We start from the raw sequence: 17,550 nt of genomic DNA, 5'->3' as shown, positions 1-17,550 counted from the left end.
CTTTGTATGGAAATCTCACATCTTTTTACAAAGAGACAGAAGGCCTCCATAATAGTAATATTGATAATGAAGATGATGAAAATAGCAGTAACAACAGTTACTTCTAGAAACATCGCAATAATGCTACCTCCGAATTTGCTGGTCAGTGATGTCCCATCGGGGCATCTCAGATTATGTTTTTAGTCTTCCGCACAAAGATGTCAATTTAATCAAAGTTGAAATTAATGCACGACTCATCACTAGATGGCAGCATCAATAACGATTTTGATTTTTAGACCGTGACGTCACGTCATCGAGGAGACCGGTCTGGACTTAACCGTTCAAATCCAGAGTTCGGAGTTCGGGTGTTTTGTTTGAAATTTGTGGTTGATTGGCTTTTGGATTAAAAAAACACAAAGATGGTAAGTCTTTGAATGCTGTATTTTATTTCTTATGAAGAATATTATACTTCACACTGCTTGATTTTTGTTTTGTCTGATCCGAAATGTATGCGTTTCTTAATGAATTTTTCTGTCACTCTACCGCGTAATTTGACCATTTGCACTGAATAAGTTAATTGATCTATTTTTAGCTGAATATGATTGAGTTAACTATAAATTATACTTTAATCAGTAAACGTTTTAACCCTTAACTATGCATTTGTCTTTCTTTCAATTGCTAAGAAACTCATCAAGTAGTCGAAGTATATTTTCAGTTCAATGCTACATTTATGGTAAAGTGAGCGGGCGAATTAGTTAAACGTGCTTGAACTAGGATGTCATGCGATTTATAGTTTTATTCGTGGTCATTCTAGTGGTGTTTGAAGACCATAAAACGCTAAACAAAAGCATTACTTTACTCGGATGAGTTACAAGATTGAAGCAACCATTTCACAACTTTGCTTAAATAAAAGGGTTCTTAATGCCCCCTAACTTGTCGAAACAACAAAACTTCAGAAAAGATTTTCAAAAATTAGATATCTAACTTCATTTTTTCTCTTGAAATGAAATGACTACCTTAGGGTGTCCCCCCCCCCCCCAAAAAAGCAACTTTCAAAAGTTGTAAGTCTCATAATGTGACCAGATTTTTCAAGCTAAAAATCAGGACACATGACGGGGGGGGGGGGGGGAGGGGGGTAGAGTAGTTTTTTCCCCATAGGCTTAATATTTTACGTAACAGAAAAATGCCAAGAAATAACTCAAATGTACTAATAAAGAACTCTTGAAAATAATTTAATAGTTATTGATGTAAAGAATATTGCATCACACAACAAATTTATTAATCAAAATTATTCTTTTCAGTTGTACTTGCTGTTAGAAGCTCAATTTTAAGAAGCAAATTCTTGTTGCCTTTCAGAAAATCAAGGAATTCCTTACATGAATAAGAAAAGTTAATTTTAGTTAAAAAAAGACTTTTTAAAGTGGCAACGGCAACTGATAATTGCGTTTTTTCAGATGTCCAAATTTTATTCACCAAGGAAAATGTTTCAAAACGCAGTTACGTTTACCGGTCGTAAAATTATGATGATCATACAACGTGTAACAGTTACAATCACAATGAATGAAAAGAATTTATATTCCCCCGTACGCGGACAACACCTGTCGCTTAACATCTCCTCCTCTTCAATCCAAATCATGGTGGAGGTAGTTCAGCGTATTAAATATTAAAGAATAACATTTTACACGACGTTCTTACATTTACTGACAGCAAAAAATCGAAAAAGCGTTTAAAAAACCTAGATTGTACATTATATTTCTTGTGTGACGGAATTTAAACAAAAAAAAGCGGGACTTTTTCGACAAAGCGGGACACTTTGGTGGGACATTCCTGCAGCGGGACAGTAAGACAAAAAGCGGGACGTCTGGTCACATTAAAGTCTCACCCTCTAAAAAGTTTCCTATGGTGGTCATTTTAACACTGGTTAAATTTTATAGCTCTATGAAAATATTTAGAGTTCCCCAAAAGTGATGAATTTTGATAAAATGCCCCAAATTTAGCAAAATTTCACTAAAACAAGGGTTTACGTCCACTGGCGTACCCTATGCCATTTTGAAATGTAACCATTTGCACATACACATTGCCTTAGTTGTAATTAATTTATTTTAAAAAACATTCCAACTGTTTTAACTGTAACCATATCACAGTAATACAACAGAGTCGTTTTTTCGTCTTTGGATTCTATGTTGGTGACATCAACTGCTGGTGAGACAAAAAAAGGATACATAACTCTGATTAAAATTTCAGAATAATATCTATCAGTACTAGGGAAAATGATTATGTATTGCTCATTTAATCTGAAAATTAGGAAAATTTTCACTTTAGTAGTGTAGTAGACTCGAGGATCAGTTTTGCGGAAGAGGCTGAATGACTAAAAGAGGTAGGTAGCTTTAAGAGGGCCATTTATCTTCATTGGGGACTAATAAACTGACTTGGACCAGCCTAGTTGGGCCTAGAGTCTGTAGCTGGTCGTCACATTTCTATTTGCATTTGGATATACAATTTAAAAAAAAAATCCGTTTATAAGGAATAAGTTACTCTGTCCATCCAATGAGCTGTATGAAGACCACTTGGTTTTTGAGTGGAAGTTTTAACATTTATTCTTACCATCAAGACAGATAGATTCAAAAGTTCTCTGTAATCGTTTCAAAAGTATACTTTTGATGTCACATGAACTGATATGGGTGAGACTGTCCATCGTTTAGCATTTTTTCTGATTGTTCTGTTGCTCTTTTTCCCCAGTTAGTTAATCATTTATCTATATCACCAATACAACCTTCCTTTGAATCTAGTTGAATTTGAGAAACTGCCTGTCCTCATAATATTTTTTGAGTTGGTGTTGTTTATATTAAACAACTAATCCAGGCATTTGGAGTACAGCTTTTGATTCACATGATCTCTTGGATTGTTTCTACTTCAGGTGCTTCATTAAGTTTGCCTGCTTTAAGTACAAATCCTTGACGTCCCTTGATACATGTTATTGCCTTATTGGCAATCTAGATTTTCCCCAAAATGGTAAAATTTGATCATATGCTAGAACAGTGCTGTGTCTGATTGTGTGTTTCTTGGTAAGATGAAAATAAATGAAGTTTAGCATTACATCTCTTCCTGATAGTAGACGTACACTTGTATTTTTTTATTAGGCTATCCAAAATGCAAATATGATGACCAGCAACAGGTTCTGGGTCCAGCTAAGCTGGTCCTAGTAAGTTTATTAGTCCCCAATGAAGATCAATGTCCCTCCTAAAGCTATCAACTCTCTTACTCATTACAGCCTCTTTCCCTAACGTGCTCCAAGTGTCCACAACCCTACTAAAGTGAAAAAAATTTCCTAATTGCTAGATTAAATGAGCCATGCAAAGTCATTTTTCCTAGTATTGATAGATATTATTCAGAAGTTTTAGTCAGAGTTTTCTGTCCATTTTTTGTATCATCAGCAGTTGATGTCCCCAGCATCGAATCCAAAGAGGAAAAAATGGCTCTTTTAGTTTACAGTGATAAGGTTACAGTTAATACAGTTGGTGCCTTTTTCAAAAATAAATTGGTTGCAACTAAGGCACTAGTGTATGTATAAATGGTTACATTTTAAAACAATGTAGGGGACGCTAGTGGACAAACATTTGTTTTAGTGAACTTTTGTTACTGTCCAACCACGGATTGCATGGAATTTTCAAGTGTCCAGATAAGACGAACCTATATGAATAAGGGGAAAAAGTAAAAGTTTGATGCGCATATTCCATTCATTTGAATGAGACTCTGCTTCTGCAAAAGCTGACATCCGTAAGAAATAATAGATTTGTCCATTTCCGGCTGTAAAACGGATGTTTGTTTTTCCATACAATCCGTGGTCAGACAGTAAATTTGGGGCATTTCGGCAAAATCCAACGCTGTTGGGGACCTCTAAATATTTTTGCAGAGCTTTAAAATTTTATCAGTGGGTGATTTCACTGTAACATGTGTGACATTTTTTCTCAATTTTTTCAAAGTTCTTTTTCATTAGCTCAGCATAAAAAAAAAAAAAAAAAAAATCAAGGATTGGTTTTTAGTATCTTAATTTACATACTTTTATAAAACTATTACATGCACAATGTAATTATCCTCAGTTTTTTTGCAATTAATTATTAATGTTATAAAACTTGAAGCGTGTGTAACAGTTCAGGATTTCAGTAGTTTCAAATGTTACAAGTTTTATCTCAAAAAAAAAAAAAAAAAATTTGTAACCCAATATTTTTAAAACTAGGGGTGAAATATAGGGGTAAACAAAATGGAGGGGGGCCTGGAAAAGTCATTTGTGACAGAATTTCTGTGCACGCCCCTGCAACTATGCATAGGTTTTATTTGTTGAAAATGGAAGCAGTTTTCTCGCGCTAGATATTTCATGTTAATTGATTTTGCCTCAATGAGATTTGACTGTAATTTTGTTACGTGAATGCCCTTGAAATAAAATATAGCATGTATTTTGAAGAAGATTTCCACTTTTTTTACAGACGATAAGCAAGAATAATAAGATGCTTCAGCATCTTAATTATCGAATGCGAGTGACTCTGCAAGACAGTCGCATTTTCATTGGAACTTTCAAAGCGTTTGACAAGCACATGAATCTTATTTTGGGCGACTGTGAAGAATTTCGCAAGATAAAGCCGAAGAAAAATAAAGACAGTGAAAAAGAAGAGAAAAGGGTTCTCGGTCTTGTACTACTGCGTGGCGAAAACATAGTATCGTTGACTGTCGAAGGACCACCACCTGCTGAAGTAAGTCGTTTTTCTTAGGTTAATGTATAAGCCCAATTTTCCTCGTTGCATAACTACTAGTAAAGATTAAAAATATCTCTATATACAGTCGGACCTCCATATATCGATAGCAAATTGTAGGAAAAAACTTCGATATATAGAAATTTTGATGTATAGAAACAACCTTTGTTTATCATGAAAATCTCCTAAAACAATAAAATTAAAGCTGATTTTTGCCAATTGTAATACAGTTTCATGTTTTTGAGTGAGTTTTATGTAAGTTTCAGTACTTTGATTACGGTTTTCAGATTTCTCATAATAGCAGGAACTCTGCTAGTGAAAATACTAAATTTACCAGAAATGACATTTTTGCGCCTTCATACATCTTCATTCTTTGGCAATTCAACTTGATCCGCAACTTTAGGGGATTTTCGTTTCGACAATGTAATCGAGAGAAAAGTAAAAAAATCAATCTACTTAACTTCTTGAATGATATTTCACTGAAGCTAAAAAGACTAGGAATGATACTCAACAGACAATAGGGATAACTTGAAACTGATTTTACCGTATTATTGGTTATAACTAAGATTTCAAATAAACTTGAGGGAATTTAAGAACGGAACAGCGACCTATCTACACAACCCTCATGCCCAGAATCCTACTGACTTTCATAGCAACCTTTAGTGAACATAATTTTCTCCCTTAACCTTCATTTTTCATGATACAGTCTAAAGTGGAAAAAAAAAATCCACGAATGTCTCGTAAAAAATTTCGATACAGTGAAACTTCAATAAGTAGTCGATCGATTAAGTGGTCACCCCGTTTAAGAGGTCGTTTTCCTTTGGTCTCGAAAAGATCTCATTCACAGTAATGTAAAATGATCCTCCTTTACTGGTCACCAAATTTAATTTTTTCCGGTTAACTAGTCACTCAAAAATTGTTTTCTAAAATTCTTTTTCCTTATCGGATCTTAGAAAATAGTGTCGGACTTAGTTGAAAGGCTGTTTGATAGTCATTTTTTTTTTTTGAAATCTCGATCCTCCGTTCTGGTCGTTCAAACATACTTCTTTCTGTGACTCTGGCGAGTGCCAAGAGTATGAATCAAACTCCTTTCAGCAAGACGTACAAAATCTAATACCTGGAGACAGTTAGTCAGTATTTAACATCCGTTCAAGGAACTACAAACACAGAATTTAAAGCTTGATGTATGTTAGAAGAGATCATTCTTTTCCGTAAGCAACAACTTCATGAGTCAACATTGAAGGATTGTATTAATGTACCGTAACTACATTAAAATAAGTTGTTGTTATTTAGTAATGTATAAGTAAAAGAAAATAAAAAAAATAATTATCATTAGTATTTTTCCCCTTTTTAATATTTCCACTAATTTATAGACATCGATTACATAAGCTATTGTTTTTCTCAGACAATTCTACTGCTATTCATGAATATTTGTAAGACTTTTTTTTTTCTTCCTTAATTTCCCACTCCACATAAGTAGTCACTCCGCATAAGTGGTCAAAAATTTTTGGTCCCTTGAGTGACGACTTAACGAGGTTTTACTGTATATAGAGATCTTTTCGATATATAGAAACAATTTTTCTATATAATGGACATTTAAATTTGCTGAGACTTTGATATATAGAGAATTTCGATAGGTGGACATTCAATATATGGAGGTTCGACTGTATTAAAAAAATAATGACAAAGATATTGTAAAAGGATGTCTGTGGCGGGCCTGGGTCCACGAGACCCCATAGCAACTACAGCCTTGATATTTTGTACAAAAATACTTCGAGCCCTAGAGGTTTGCCCCTGGGATTTTTTTTAAATTCAGATTTTTTTTTTGTAATTAATTTTTGAGCTACAATTTCACTATATAATGGCTATTAAAAGGGTGAAAGATTTCCCTCACCCTTTAACTTTATTTGATGTCATTTGAAAGAGGTTTTTTTCTGCATCAAATAAAGCTTGTTCTTATTTTCTCAGTTAATTAAAACAGCAGATAAACCAGTTTCTATTTTAGCAAAAAATTTTATGCTCAACTCGGTTCAAGTCCGGAGTTAAAGAGTAAAATATATTACTAGAGACCACAAATTTGAAAGCTATTTATAAAAAGGTATAACTATAATTTTGCAGTGCTCAAGAGTGCCTTAGCATGAAAAGCTATATGCCAGTTGGCACAAGTTAGTTGGACCCGGGGGTTAAAGGGAATTAAAAAAAAAATATATATTGGTTATGTATGTTTCTATCTTTTTTTTTTTCGTCTTTGGAGTGGGAGTGGGATTTTGATCGATTATGAGCTATTTACTTAAATTCTATTTTCTGCAGTAGGTAGAGGGAGGTTTTCGTGTTGTTCGAAACGATTCAGGATGCGTTTTCTAATTGGATTCTTTCTAATAGACAAGCAGAGCAGACTAGTACTCTCAGCTCCGCTTAATCGGGTAACGGATAAAAAAATACCCTGGGGTAGTTCTCAAAAGAAAGGAACAAAAAAAAAAAAAAAAAAAATCTGAGCAATTTTTAATATTTTGAAATTTGACATCAATTTTGTTTTTATTGCATATGCATAGTATGTACACCTAGAACATCATATACAAGCATGAAAAGACAGCAGGTATTTGTAAAATTAATAAATAGCAAATTTAATGATTGGTCTGTAGGCAACAGATTTTGGACATAGTTGTCCAATAGGTAACAGACTTTGGACATCATCATAATGTAAGTTTCACAGTTTTTGAACTTTTCCAATGAAAATTTTATCTATTTTTAAATCCTGCAATGAAAAATAGAGGATTTAAAGTACTTGAATGACTTTATACACTGGTCTTTAAATAATAAAATTTTGTTATGGTTTCGTAAAAGGGGCATTCCAAGGTATTTTAAAAATTATGTAGAGTCCGTAACGTGACCTTTTTTTGCCATAACTTTTTAATTTACCGTTTGATTTGCAAATTATTTTAATTTGAGCTGGTGTGTTGGTAGGAAAAGATCAAAATAAAATAATACGCTAATCAAACAGTAATTTAAAAAGTTATGGCAAAAAAGGTCACGTTACGGACTCTACATAAATGTCAAAAATACCTTGGAATGCCCCAGAATCAAAAAAAAAAAAAAATTGAGCGCAGGGGATAAAGTCGACAAAACTGGCGCTGTTGGCGAAAACTGGAATTCCCCGCTGGTAACCCTTTGCTTATCATACGCTGTGAGTTGTCGCCAATCCGGGTTTGCTTGGCGATTTTTGTGCAAAGAGAGAAATATCTAAATATTAGAACATTAAAGAATTATTTATTAAGTAATTGCTGTTTAGATATTGATCCTAATTAGAAAACATTTTATCCAAGATATCAGCAAAATAACAGATAATCATGTTCGAAATGTTGCAGAGTTATGAGCTGCCGCAGTTTTGTTTACTTAAATGTGTTCGTTACGATTGAAACTTGTGTTTCTACTGTTATTTATGTAATGTTCAATGCATAACGTATTAATTGTGCAAAATACCAATGGATTAAAGAAAGTAACATTATAATAGCCTTTTTTTATTAAGATTACAAGGTAGAAGATCATTTATAATAATGAATACATGGATAGAATTATCGCCATCTAGATCGTAACGCAATTTGGATAGACATCTCACAATGTTTAAGAAAAATGATTTTGCTTCAAAGATACTGCATGAAAACACTTTAAAATAATTAAAAATTGCTTTTGAGGATCAAAAAATGCCTTTAAAACATATTAAAAATATATTTAGTTCTCAAATAATAGCATTGTCCAGATCATATTTTGACATACATCAAACTTCTAACTTCCTTTTTTTCTGAAATCATTTACAATATAAATATGTCTTTACTTTTTTAATCTGTTTAAGGGTATTTGAAAAGCATGTTTTCCATAATTTATGTCAATTCTTGTCTCTATACAGTATTATAATTTAACTCAAAAATTTTTGAGTGAATTAAAATGAAAGTTATTTGGTGTTGAAGCTTCAAAGTTGAGGTCTGTGTTGCTCCCACCTTTTGAGAACTGCCCCCTGTTTATACAGATAGAACCTCCCGGAGCCGAATATTTCCCCATTGACGCAATGTTAAAGATCCCCTCTTAATCAAATAAATAAGACTAGCTACTTTCAGTAAGTTACCACCCATTAGCCAGGGCTAAGGCAGAGATCCATGAAATACACCACCAGCTCAGTCATTCCAGCCAAGGACTAGTTTCATGCTTATTAGCACTCATCAGCCCGACATAGGAAGTGACTGAGCTGAAGGTAGAAAACCTCTTTAGAAAGCAAAGAGTGCCAAACAAAGTGGTAGCTAATATAGAATTAGCACTGACCAGACGAGTGACCGAAGAAATGGTTCGGTTCAACTCGAAGATTAAAGATGAGGCAAGGTATATTCAGTAAGTTACCGCACTATAGCCAGGGCTAAGGCAGAAACACATGAAATACACCGCCAGTTTCAGTCATTCCAGCCGATGACTGCAGTTTCGTGCTTATTAGCAGTCATCAGCCCGGCATAGGAACTGACTGACCTTGAGGTGGAAAACCTCTTAAGGAAGCCAAGAGTGCCAAACAAACTGGTAGCTAATACAGAATTAGCACTGTTCAGACGAGTGGCCGAAGCAATGGTTCGGTTCAACTCGAGAACGAAGGTGCGTTTATTCAAGACTTAACTTTCCTTATTTTCCTGCACATGATCTGTTAAAATAGTAAAATTGATAAAGTGGGTATTGTATGCTGTCGCAGAGTATTTGCTTTTTTCTCAACATCAACGCCTTCTCGATATTTACAGTCGGATTCGCCTATAGAGAACATTACGCTGCCTGTATGTTGTTTATTTTACATAACCTGAATGTTCTTTCGGGATTTAGGCTATGTAAAATAAACAACATACAGTAAAGGAAGAAGCCTTTGTTTGCACATGATTAGACCCTTTGCTCCTTTCTTTACTTTTAGTCTTCAAGTAATTAGCCTACTATAGTGACAATTTCGAGATGAAATCATTGCTTTTTAGGTTATTTTTCATATTAATTTTAGATATACTTTAAAAGTTAATACTTCTTCAAGTTTTTAATTTAGTTGCTAAAATTTTATGTTAAATCTAAACCAAAACAAAGATTTTCTCCCCTTCAGTCGGATTAGAGGATCTGCGGATTATATGCCACCGTGGATAATATGTAGAAAAAATATGGTGAGCAAATTCACTTTTAAAAAAAATTGTGTAAAATTACATTTTTTCAGAAAAAAACATCAACTTAGAAAAACTCCATCTTAATACAAAATTTCCAGATTACTAATACGGGTGCGAATCTCGCAACAAGTGGGGTCTTATCTCAAATCTGTGGTTACGGAAAACACAATTTGAATTCAAGAAGTCGAAATTCAAATGATTTTTAAAAAAATTACCATTAAGATCAGTTTGACATTGTGCTTTTTCTCTCTCTGTAGGAAGGTATTCCCAGAGTCCCCATTCCTGGAGCTGTTCCTGGATTGGGACTTGGTCGTGCGGCTGGAAGAGGTGTTCCTGCTGCTCCAGTTGGTACTGCACCTGTTGGTAAGTTTCTAATTTGCGCCTTTACCCCAGAAGAAACAACACATTTTGCATGCCATGGACTGTCCCAGTGCCATAAATTTTTTGTTACACTAAGTACTGCCGGGGGACAGTGACAACATTAATATTTTTATATTTTCTATTGAAATACTGTCATGCCTGCTTATTAGAATATTGGTTAAAAGAATTGGAACTGATGTGATATACCCCACCCTTGGCGACTTTTTCCTGTTGGCGCCAAGAAAGCGTCGCCAAGAAAACGATGTATGACGACATATGTCATACATCGTTCTTAGCGATGCTTTTTTAGCGCCAACAGGAAAAAATCAGATAAAAAAACATGATCAAAGCACTTCAGAATGCAATATATATAAAAACAACATAAAAGCACAACCAAAAACATCACGAATATATGCTTCAAAAATGTACAGGGCCGGGGTTTTTTGTAAACATATTAAAATACAATGAAATAAATTATTGTATTAATTACAAGTCGAAATTAATGCATTAATTTTTTTTTCATCATTTCTCCGGGATACGAGCCCTCGGTCTCATAGTACTTTCGTAATGAGATGCCCTGCCTCGGTCTCATTACGAAAGTACTATGAGACCTCTGGCTCGCCAGTTATCCCTCCGACTGTTAATATACATTACAGTCGGAGTATGGTCACAGTTATGTATATTCTCATGGAGACACCCAAGGGTGGCTCCTTCCGTTCAGTGTACAATAATGACACAGTTTTAAGTGTGAAATATGCACCATTATTGTGCAGATTTATTAATAAAATTCAGCCTTTTTAAGAGTACAACCGAAAGAACTTTCAATTGTTAACATAAAATTCAGTACCTAAAGGAGGCACGTTAATAGAATGTCTAAATAATTCGTGGCATCGATAAGAATTAACTTTTAGAACAAAATAACCGTACTATTTCTGTAAAATTAATTTACATACAGTAAAAATAAAGTTAAAAACTACAAGAACCCCTCAAGGATTTGTAAAAACAAAGAATTTTGGAAGTGAGAGGTTTTTTTTGAATTCTAAAATAAAGAACTTACCTTTTTATATGGTATAAATATTCACACTCAGTCTAAAACAATACATCATATGACAATGGCACGTTACAGATACACACCACGTTGGAGTTAACTTTTAATTAACCTTCAAGTTTGAAGAAACTGGCATTTTCTAATGTTTTTATTTCAAAACACAACTACTGAATTTAAACTAACACAAAATAAGCATTCCTGTAAGGTATATTGCACGAAACAACACCACGTATCTCTCCTGCGTGAAACCCAAACAACCCAAGTAAACAAGTTTGAACAGATCTGTAAGATTGCCTTCGGGTTGCTAAACACAGGTTAGTTTGGCCAGGGATACCATGCATAAAAAATTATTGCCTCACTGGCGAGAAAAATATTTTAATTTTGTGCAAAAAAATCGAATGTCGCCAAATGGGGGGGGGGGGGGGTATATCACATCTGTACCAAAGAATTTACTACTTAAAGTAGGAAATTTTCATTGTACAGGGGTAGTAGTCTTAATTTTCCTAAAATTCGTACTTTTTAAAAAATGGTCCTGAAAAGAAATCAATTCAAACTTTTCCAACCAATTTTCTGAACTTATATTGTCTACATCTCGCAAACTAGTGTGAAATGGCAAATGGTATTTGACTTGGAAACTTAAATGGTTAGCTAGTGCCCAATTGACTGTTAAGTTCTTAGAGCAGGAAATAGTAACTGGAGACAGGGCCTTCCCAAGAGGGGGGGGGGCGAGCGGGGCAATCGTCCCGGGCGCCACGAAATGAGGGGGCACCGAAAGGTGCCCCTCATTTCAATGGAACACGACGACATTCACACGAAATGAGGGGCGTAGCAAGGCGCCCCTTATCGTATAAAATGCCCCGATTGCATAAAATTAGGGGCGCCTTGCGGGGCCCCCTTATTTCATGTATCATAGATATACAGTCAAAAATACAAAATACAAAATCATTGCAATGATTCTCTATTTTTTTCCTAGGGCACGAAAATATTCCTCTCTCTGTCTCCAAAACATTAGTTTCCTTTGTATCATTGAAGCAGATACAATTTCTGAGAATATAACTGTTTAGAATCAAGCAAAAAGCACTTCTCCTTTGTCTAATTCTCACCAAACTTTGCTTCAGTTCTGCCTCTGCGTGCAGTGACGTAACCAAAAAAAGTTTTAAGGGGGCACATTGAAAAAACAATTTGAAGAAACAGATTTTTTTTTTTTTTTTGATCTGATTAAAAAAAAAGGGTCAAAACGTGTCCAGTCAAATGTTTGAAACTTCTAGTTTTGAAAACGCAATTTTAGCGTTAAAAACGCGACTATAAGCCAAAATTATTGAATTATTGACGTTAGAGGGGGAGCTCAGAAACTGTTTCCGATCGATTATTTTTTTAAATAGATTGAAATCAATTCCTTCTCCCCCTGTAAGTTTTCGAAATTGAAGTTTCAAAAGTCCAACTTCAGACAAACTTTGAAGATTTTATGTATAGGAGGATCTGGAACATTTCCCGGAAAATTTTTCCAAATTATGGTCCAAAAATTGTAAGCAATTTTTTACATTCAAAGGCTATTCCACTTAAATTTTTTGTAACTGTCGTTTAAAAACCCCATTGCTTGTGATATTAAAGAATGGCAGCATGAGGACCCTTGCACGAATATTTTTGTAAACTTAAAACGCAATTTGTAAGCCTATATTTCGTAATATTAGGGCCAGTGATTTTTCGAAATTAGAGCTCTAAAAACACAATTCTGAGTGGTTTTTGATGTTGTTGAGTATTTGTGGGCCTCTCCCTAAAACTTAAAAATATTTGATGCAAAAGAATAACATCTGTGTTTATAACACATATGAAAGTTGGTATTAAGTTGGTACAAGTAAAACCACAAAAAACTCTTAAAGAATCATTGGCTGAGTCCAGATTGAAATTTAATTTTGATGTAATTTACTTCGATAGATACATTTTCTATTTTTATCAGCAAATTATTTATTCGGGTTCTTAGTTTGATCAATATGAATAACCAATTCAGTTTTAATTATTAGTTTTTTATCAAGTGCAATAACATTTTACTAGATAAATATTAAGATTTTTAATATTTTCATTTTTCGAAAAGTTTTTGGGCATTAATGCTTCACAAATATTAGAAACATGTTCATTGCTTGTGTTTTAATTTGTATTATGCATAGCCCTCTGATAATTCTGTTCATTAATATTATGCACTGATGTTATAGCTAACTTGATTTTTCTGTGTGTATGGGGGGGGGGGGGGACGCCAGGAAACTTTCGCCCCGGGCACCGTAAGAGCTTCGGACGGCCCTGACTGGAGAGAGCAAGTCCAATCACTGGCTCAGGAAACACTCGATGAATGGGAGACACGATTTACTTGAAACGAGTGAAAGAAACCTGATTTCTGCCAACACTTTACTTTAAAATGTATCACATGACTTGAGATCTTTGTTTCAAAATTTGACAGCTTCACTCTCTCCACCTTTTATCCTTGCTCAATGGTTACGTCACTTAGTATAGTATATTTGTGGTAGACACTTTATCACGGACTTATACCTTTCAAAAAAAAACAATGAAGCATTCTTAAAGCACTGTAATCAATTGAATTGTATAGAAGTTAAAATTGTCTCAACCATCCACCAACCTGGGGGGGGGGGGGTGCATATAAGTCAAGAAAAAACAAAAATAATAATTTTAAATTAAGCTCTACTTTTCTACTTCAATGGTTCCATTGGATGCTACACCACCATTATTATTTTTTTATAATGTAGTAAAATACATGTAGTGGTTTTTATTTAACTTGATTCTTCATATGGATTTTCCTGATTTTCTTCAAGTGGTTCTTTGGACCCTAAACAGGGTGGCGACAGATCAGGGAGATCAGGGAAAAGTCAGGGAACTTTATTAATCAGGGAAAAGTCAGGGAAATATCAGGGAATTTTGAAAAAATAACAAAAAATCAGGGGAAATTTATTTTATGAAGAAAAAAAATTTTTTTTTTTTGCTTTACAAAATTAAGTACTCTAATTCCCTACGCATTTTCTGCCAATGATCTGTTAAAAAAAAGGAAAATTAATGAGGTGTGATTATACACTGCCGCATATTTGTGCATCTTTTTTCCTCAACGTCAAAGTATTGAATCTTACTTATTAACCAAAGGATGAACTTTCTAAGATTGCTTCTGTGTCTGTTAGGTTGTTTATTTTACCTAGCTTGAAATTTCCTTTTACGCTTTCAATGCTACGTAAAATAAACAACCATACAGGCAAAGAGAAAGCCTGTATGGTTGAAAACTTAGTTCAAAATGACTTTAGTTATTTTTTAGTTCTATCTTAAATACACATATGTTTTTAAGAGTAATTTTAATAGTTTCTTAAAATTCTCATTCTAAATGGTTTCTGGAAGTGAAGTATTTTTTTTTTTTTAATTTTCTATAATCTTTCCATTGTAGACAAATTTAATGTACTGTTTTGTAGGTCCCCCCCCCCCAAAGATTGACTTGATATATTTTTTATTTTTTTAACCATTTTATTAAAAAAAAGTAACATCTTTTGAAAATATATCTTTAGTTCAACAACTTTACACAGCTTAAAACGTTAAAAATACTGCATTTTATACAGATATACAATGGATTTCAAGTAGAGCAAAGAAAGAAAACCATTATCATTGGTAACGTAAATCAGGGAAATTTGGTGAACTTAATCAGGGAAAAGTCAGGGAACTTTTTTTCACAGTTCCTGTCGCCACCTTGCTAAAGGACCAGCTTTCATCCAGCTTTTGCCAGATCATTGCAAATCATACCATTAAAGATTTGTGTGCATGTGTTGTCTTTTCTAGTATGGTCGTTGTTTCCGGTGGAGCGCATGCGGTATGCCATGCAATTTATTTCTGGCCTCCTAGAAGGAGTTTTTAAGCCATCATGTTGTAATGAATATTGAGGAAAGCAAACTGATTGTATTACGTTTCTGTTTTAGGATTGCAAGGACCAGTACGAGGTGTAGGAGGCCCTTCACCTCAAGTGATGGCTCCCCAAGGTCGTGCCGCTGGCGTGGCTGCTCCACCGCAGATGAGACCCCCCATGCCGGGTCCTGCACCACAGGGTCAGAGAATGGCAGCACCCCCCATGCCAGGCAGAGGGGCACCCCCTCCTGGCATGATGGGCCCACCTCCAGGAATGATGGGTCGCGGAATGCCACCTGGACCCATGGGCAGAGGCATGCCACAACAACAGATGGGAGCACCACCCCCTGGTATGAGAGGACCCCCACCTGGAATGATGAGGGGAGGTAGGCTTCTGGTTTATCCTTTTAAGATTTCGGAAATTGTTATTTTTGGTTTAAAGCTTGAAATGTTTCTTGATCTTTTAAAAAGGATTTATCAGTTTCAAGGTTTATAGATTCATTCCTGGTAGTGAGAAATTTAAGAGTTTAAAAAGTGAAAAAGTACATTTATTTTATTGAAATATTTCTAATGTCATTAATATATATGCATGTTAATTTTTGTACATAATCTGTAGATATTTTAAGGCAATGTAAAATTTAAGTAGATGTTGTTGCAACCTTTAAATAAAATTCATCCAGTGCATTATTTAATAATAATAATTGAGGCAGTGAGAAGCATAGGGATGTAAGTGGCAAAATTAAAAATATGGGAGATAACCAGTTCAAATGGTAGGTGTAGGTGAATCTCTCTTCTGTCTTGGGGCAAGAGATAGTACTAGTAGCCCTGCTATGTGCTGCTGTTCAGCGTGATTTAGAAAAAAAATTCAATCAAAGCCTAACGCGTTTTGCTCTAAGCTTGAAAATGTCCACTTACATCCCTTTGCTTCTCACTGCCTGCCTCAATTATAAAATTTTTTTTTTCTTGTATGTTGTCCAAGCACAGTTTAATAAAGAAAGGGCACATGTTCAGATTATGCTTTTTTTCTTAAGTTTGAAATGGGTCCTTTTGAAACTTAATGTGGCCTGGCTACCCTAAAAAAGTTTTTGTAAAATATTGATTTCAAAAAAATAAATAAATAATAATACTAAATAAAGTTAGCATGCATTAGTTGACACAGGTGAAAATTGCAAAAAGTCTCAAGAACAGTCAAAAAAAAAGGAGGCATGGGCTTCCATAAAGAGGCTCCTTTTCTAGACCAAATATTTCATAAATTTTGAGCATGAAATGAACTCATTTTAACATAAAATAGTTAATGGGTGACACATGAAAAATTATTTTTTAATTTTGATATGCACTGAATTTGCTATCATAAATATGAGAATGTGTCTTAGATAATAGATTTCCCAAATTCTTCTGAGTAAAACAAATTTCAATCTCCTCAAAGTGGTCAAGTTCAACTAAATTTCAAACGTAAAAACTTTGCATCTTAATCTTTTATATATGTCATGAACAGAGAAAAAGTAAAAGTTTTTCTTTAAATTAAAACTTTGAAGCATAAATATTTTCTTAGTCTCCCTCTTAAGTTACACATATGAATGTTCCTGACAGGAAGTGTGTATATTACATAGATTTTTGAACTGAGCTTTAGTTTCCTTGCAGTTAACTATACAGTAGAATCATCAAGTCAGAATTTGTCACTTCTTTAAAAAGTTAGGCTTTTAGTGTAATTAACTGTCAGACAGTAAAGCATGACAGGGTTGCCAACTGCTCAGCATCTTGCGGAGTTGTTCCCCGAAAATTCCGAAACCCTGCAAAGAAGTTATTTTGCTCCACATTTCCAGCCGAGCGTTTTCAAGTGATCGCCCCAATTTTATATTCTCCATGATGAAAAGTTTCAGTAGCGACCTAAAATTCACCAAACTCCAAAAAATGCTTGTTCAATAAGAATTTTTTGGCAATACACATCGCCAGATTCAGTTTTTAAGCCTTAGAATTTTGTGAAAGTTTTGCAAACAGACTCAAATCTCTCTTTAATGGAACCCTGGTATATGGAAATATAGCTAGGGGTGTGTATACCATCCAAATATATATGTGGGGGCATACAAAAGGGGGGGGGGGGGAGTGGCATACGAAATATTTGTAATACTTATTGTAAGGATATGTTGTGAAAATTAGTAACTAAAATTGTTATATTACCTTTATTACTAAAGGTGTGATTGTGTAATTTATCAACTGAAATTTTTTTTCAGGACCTCCACCTGGCATGAGACCACCACCAAGACCTTAAAATATGGACTCCATTGTTTTATTAGTTATACCGTCATTCATTTATCTGTGTTCTGTAATTTCTATCAACATTAAATATTTTTAAATATTG

At 34.3% G+C, this 17,550-nt stretch overlaps 1 protein-coding gene across 1 annotated transcript; it reads left to right on the top strand.

Annotated features, from left to right (window-relative positions):
• Positions 1-314: 314 nt before the first annotated feature.
• LOC129224402 (small nuclear ribonucleoprotein-associated protein B-like) lies at positions 315-17,550 on the top strand. The gene is made up of 5 exons (XM_054858852.1): positions 315-401; positions 4,464-4,727; positions 10,156-10,261; positions 15,266-15,577; positions 17,423-17,550. The coding sequence occupies exons 1-5, from the start codon at positions 399-401 to the stop codon at positions 17,458-17,460; spliced, it is 723 nt and encodes a 240-aa protein (XP_054714827.1). The 5' UTR covers positions 315-398; the 3' UTR covers positions 17,461-17,550.

The sequence above is a fragment of the Uloborus diversus genome, chromosome 6 (assembly GCF_026930045.1).
Source record: "Uloborus diversus isolate 005 chromosome 6, Udiv.v.3.1, whole genome shotgun sequence".
In the NCBI taxonomy this organism is placed as follows: Eukaryota; Metazoa; Arthropoda; class Arachnida; order Araneae; family Uloboridae; genus Uloborus; species Uloborus diversus.
This window is presented reverse-complemented; position numbering and strand designations above follow the sequence as displayed.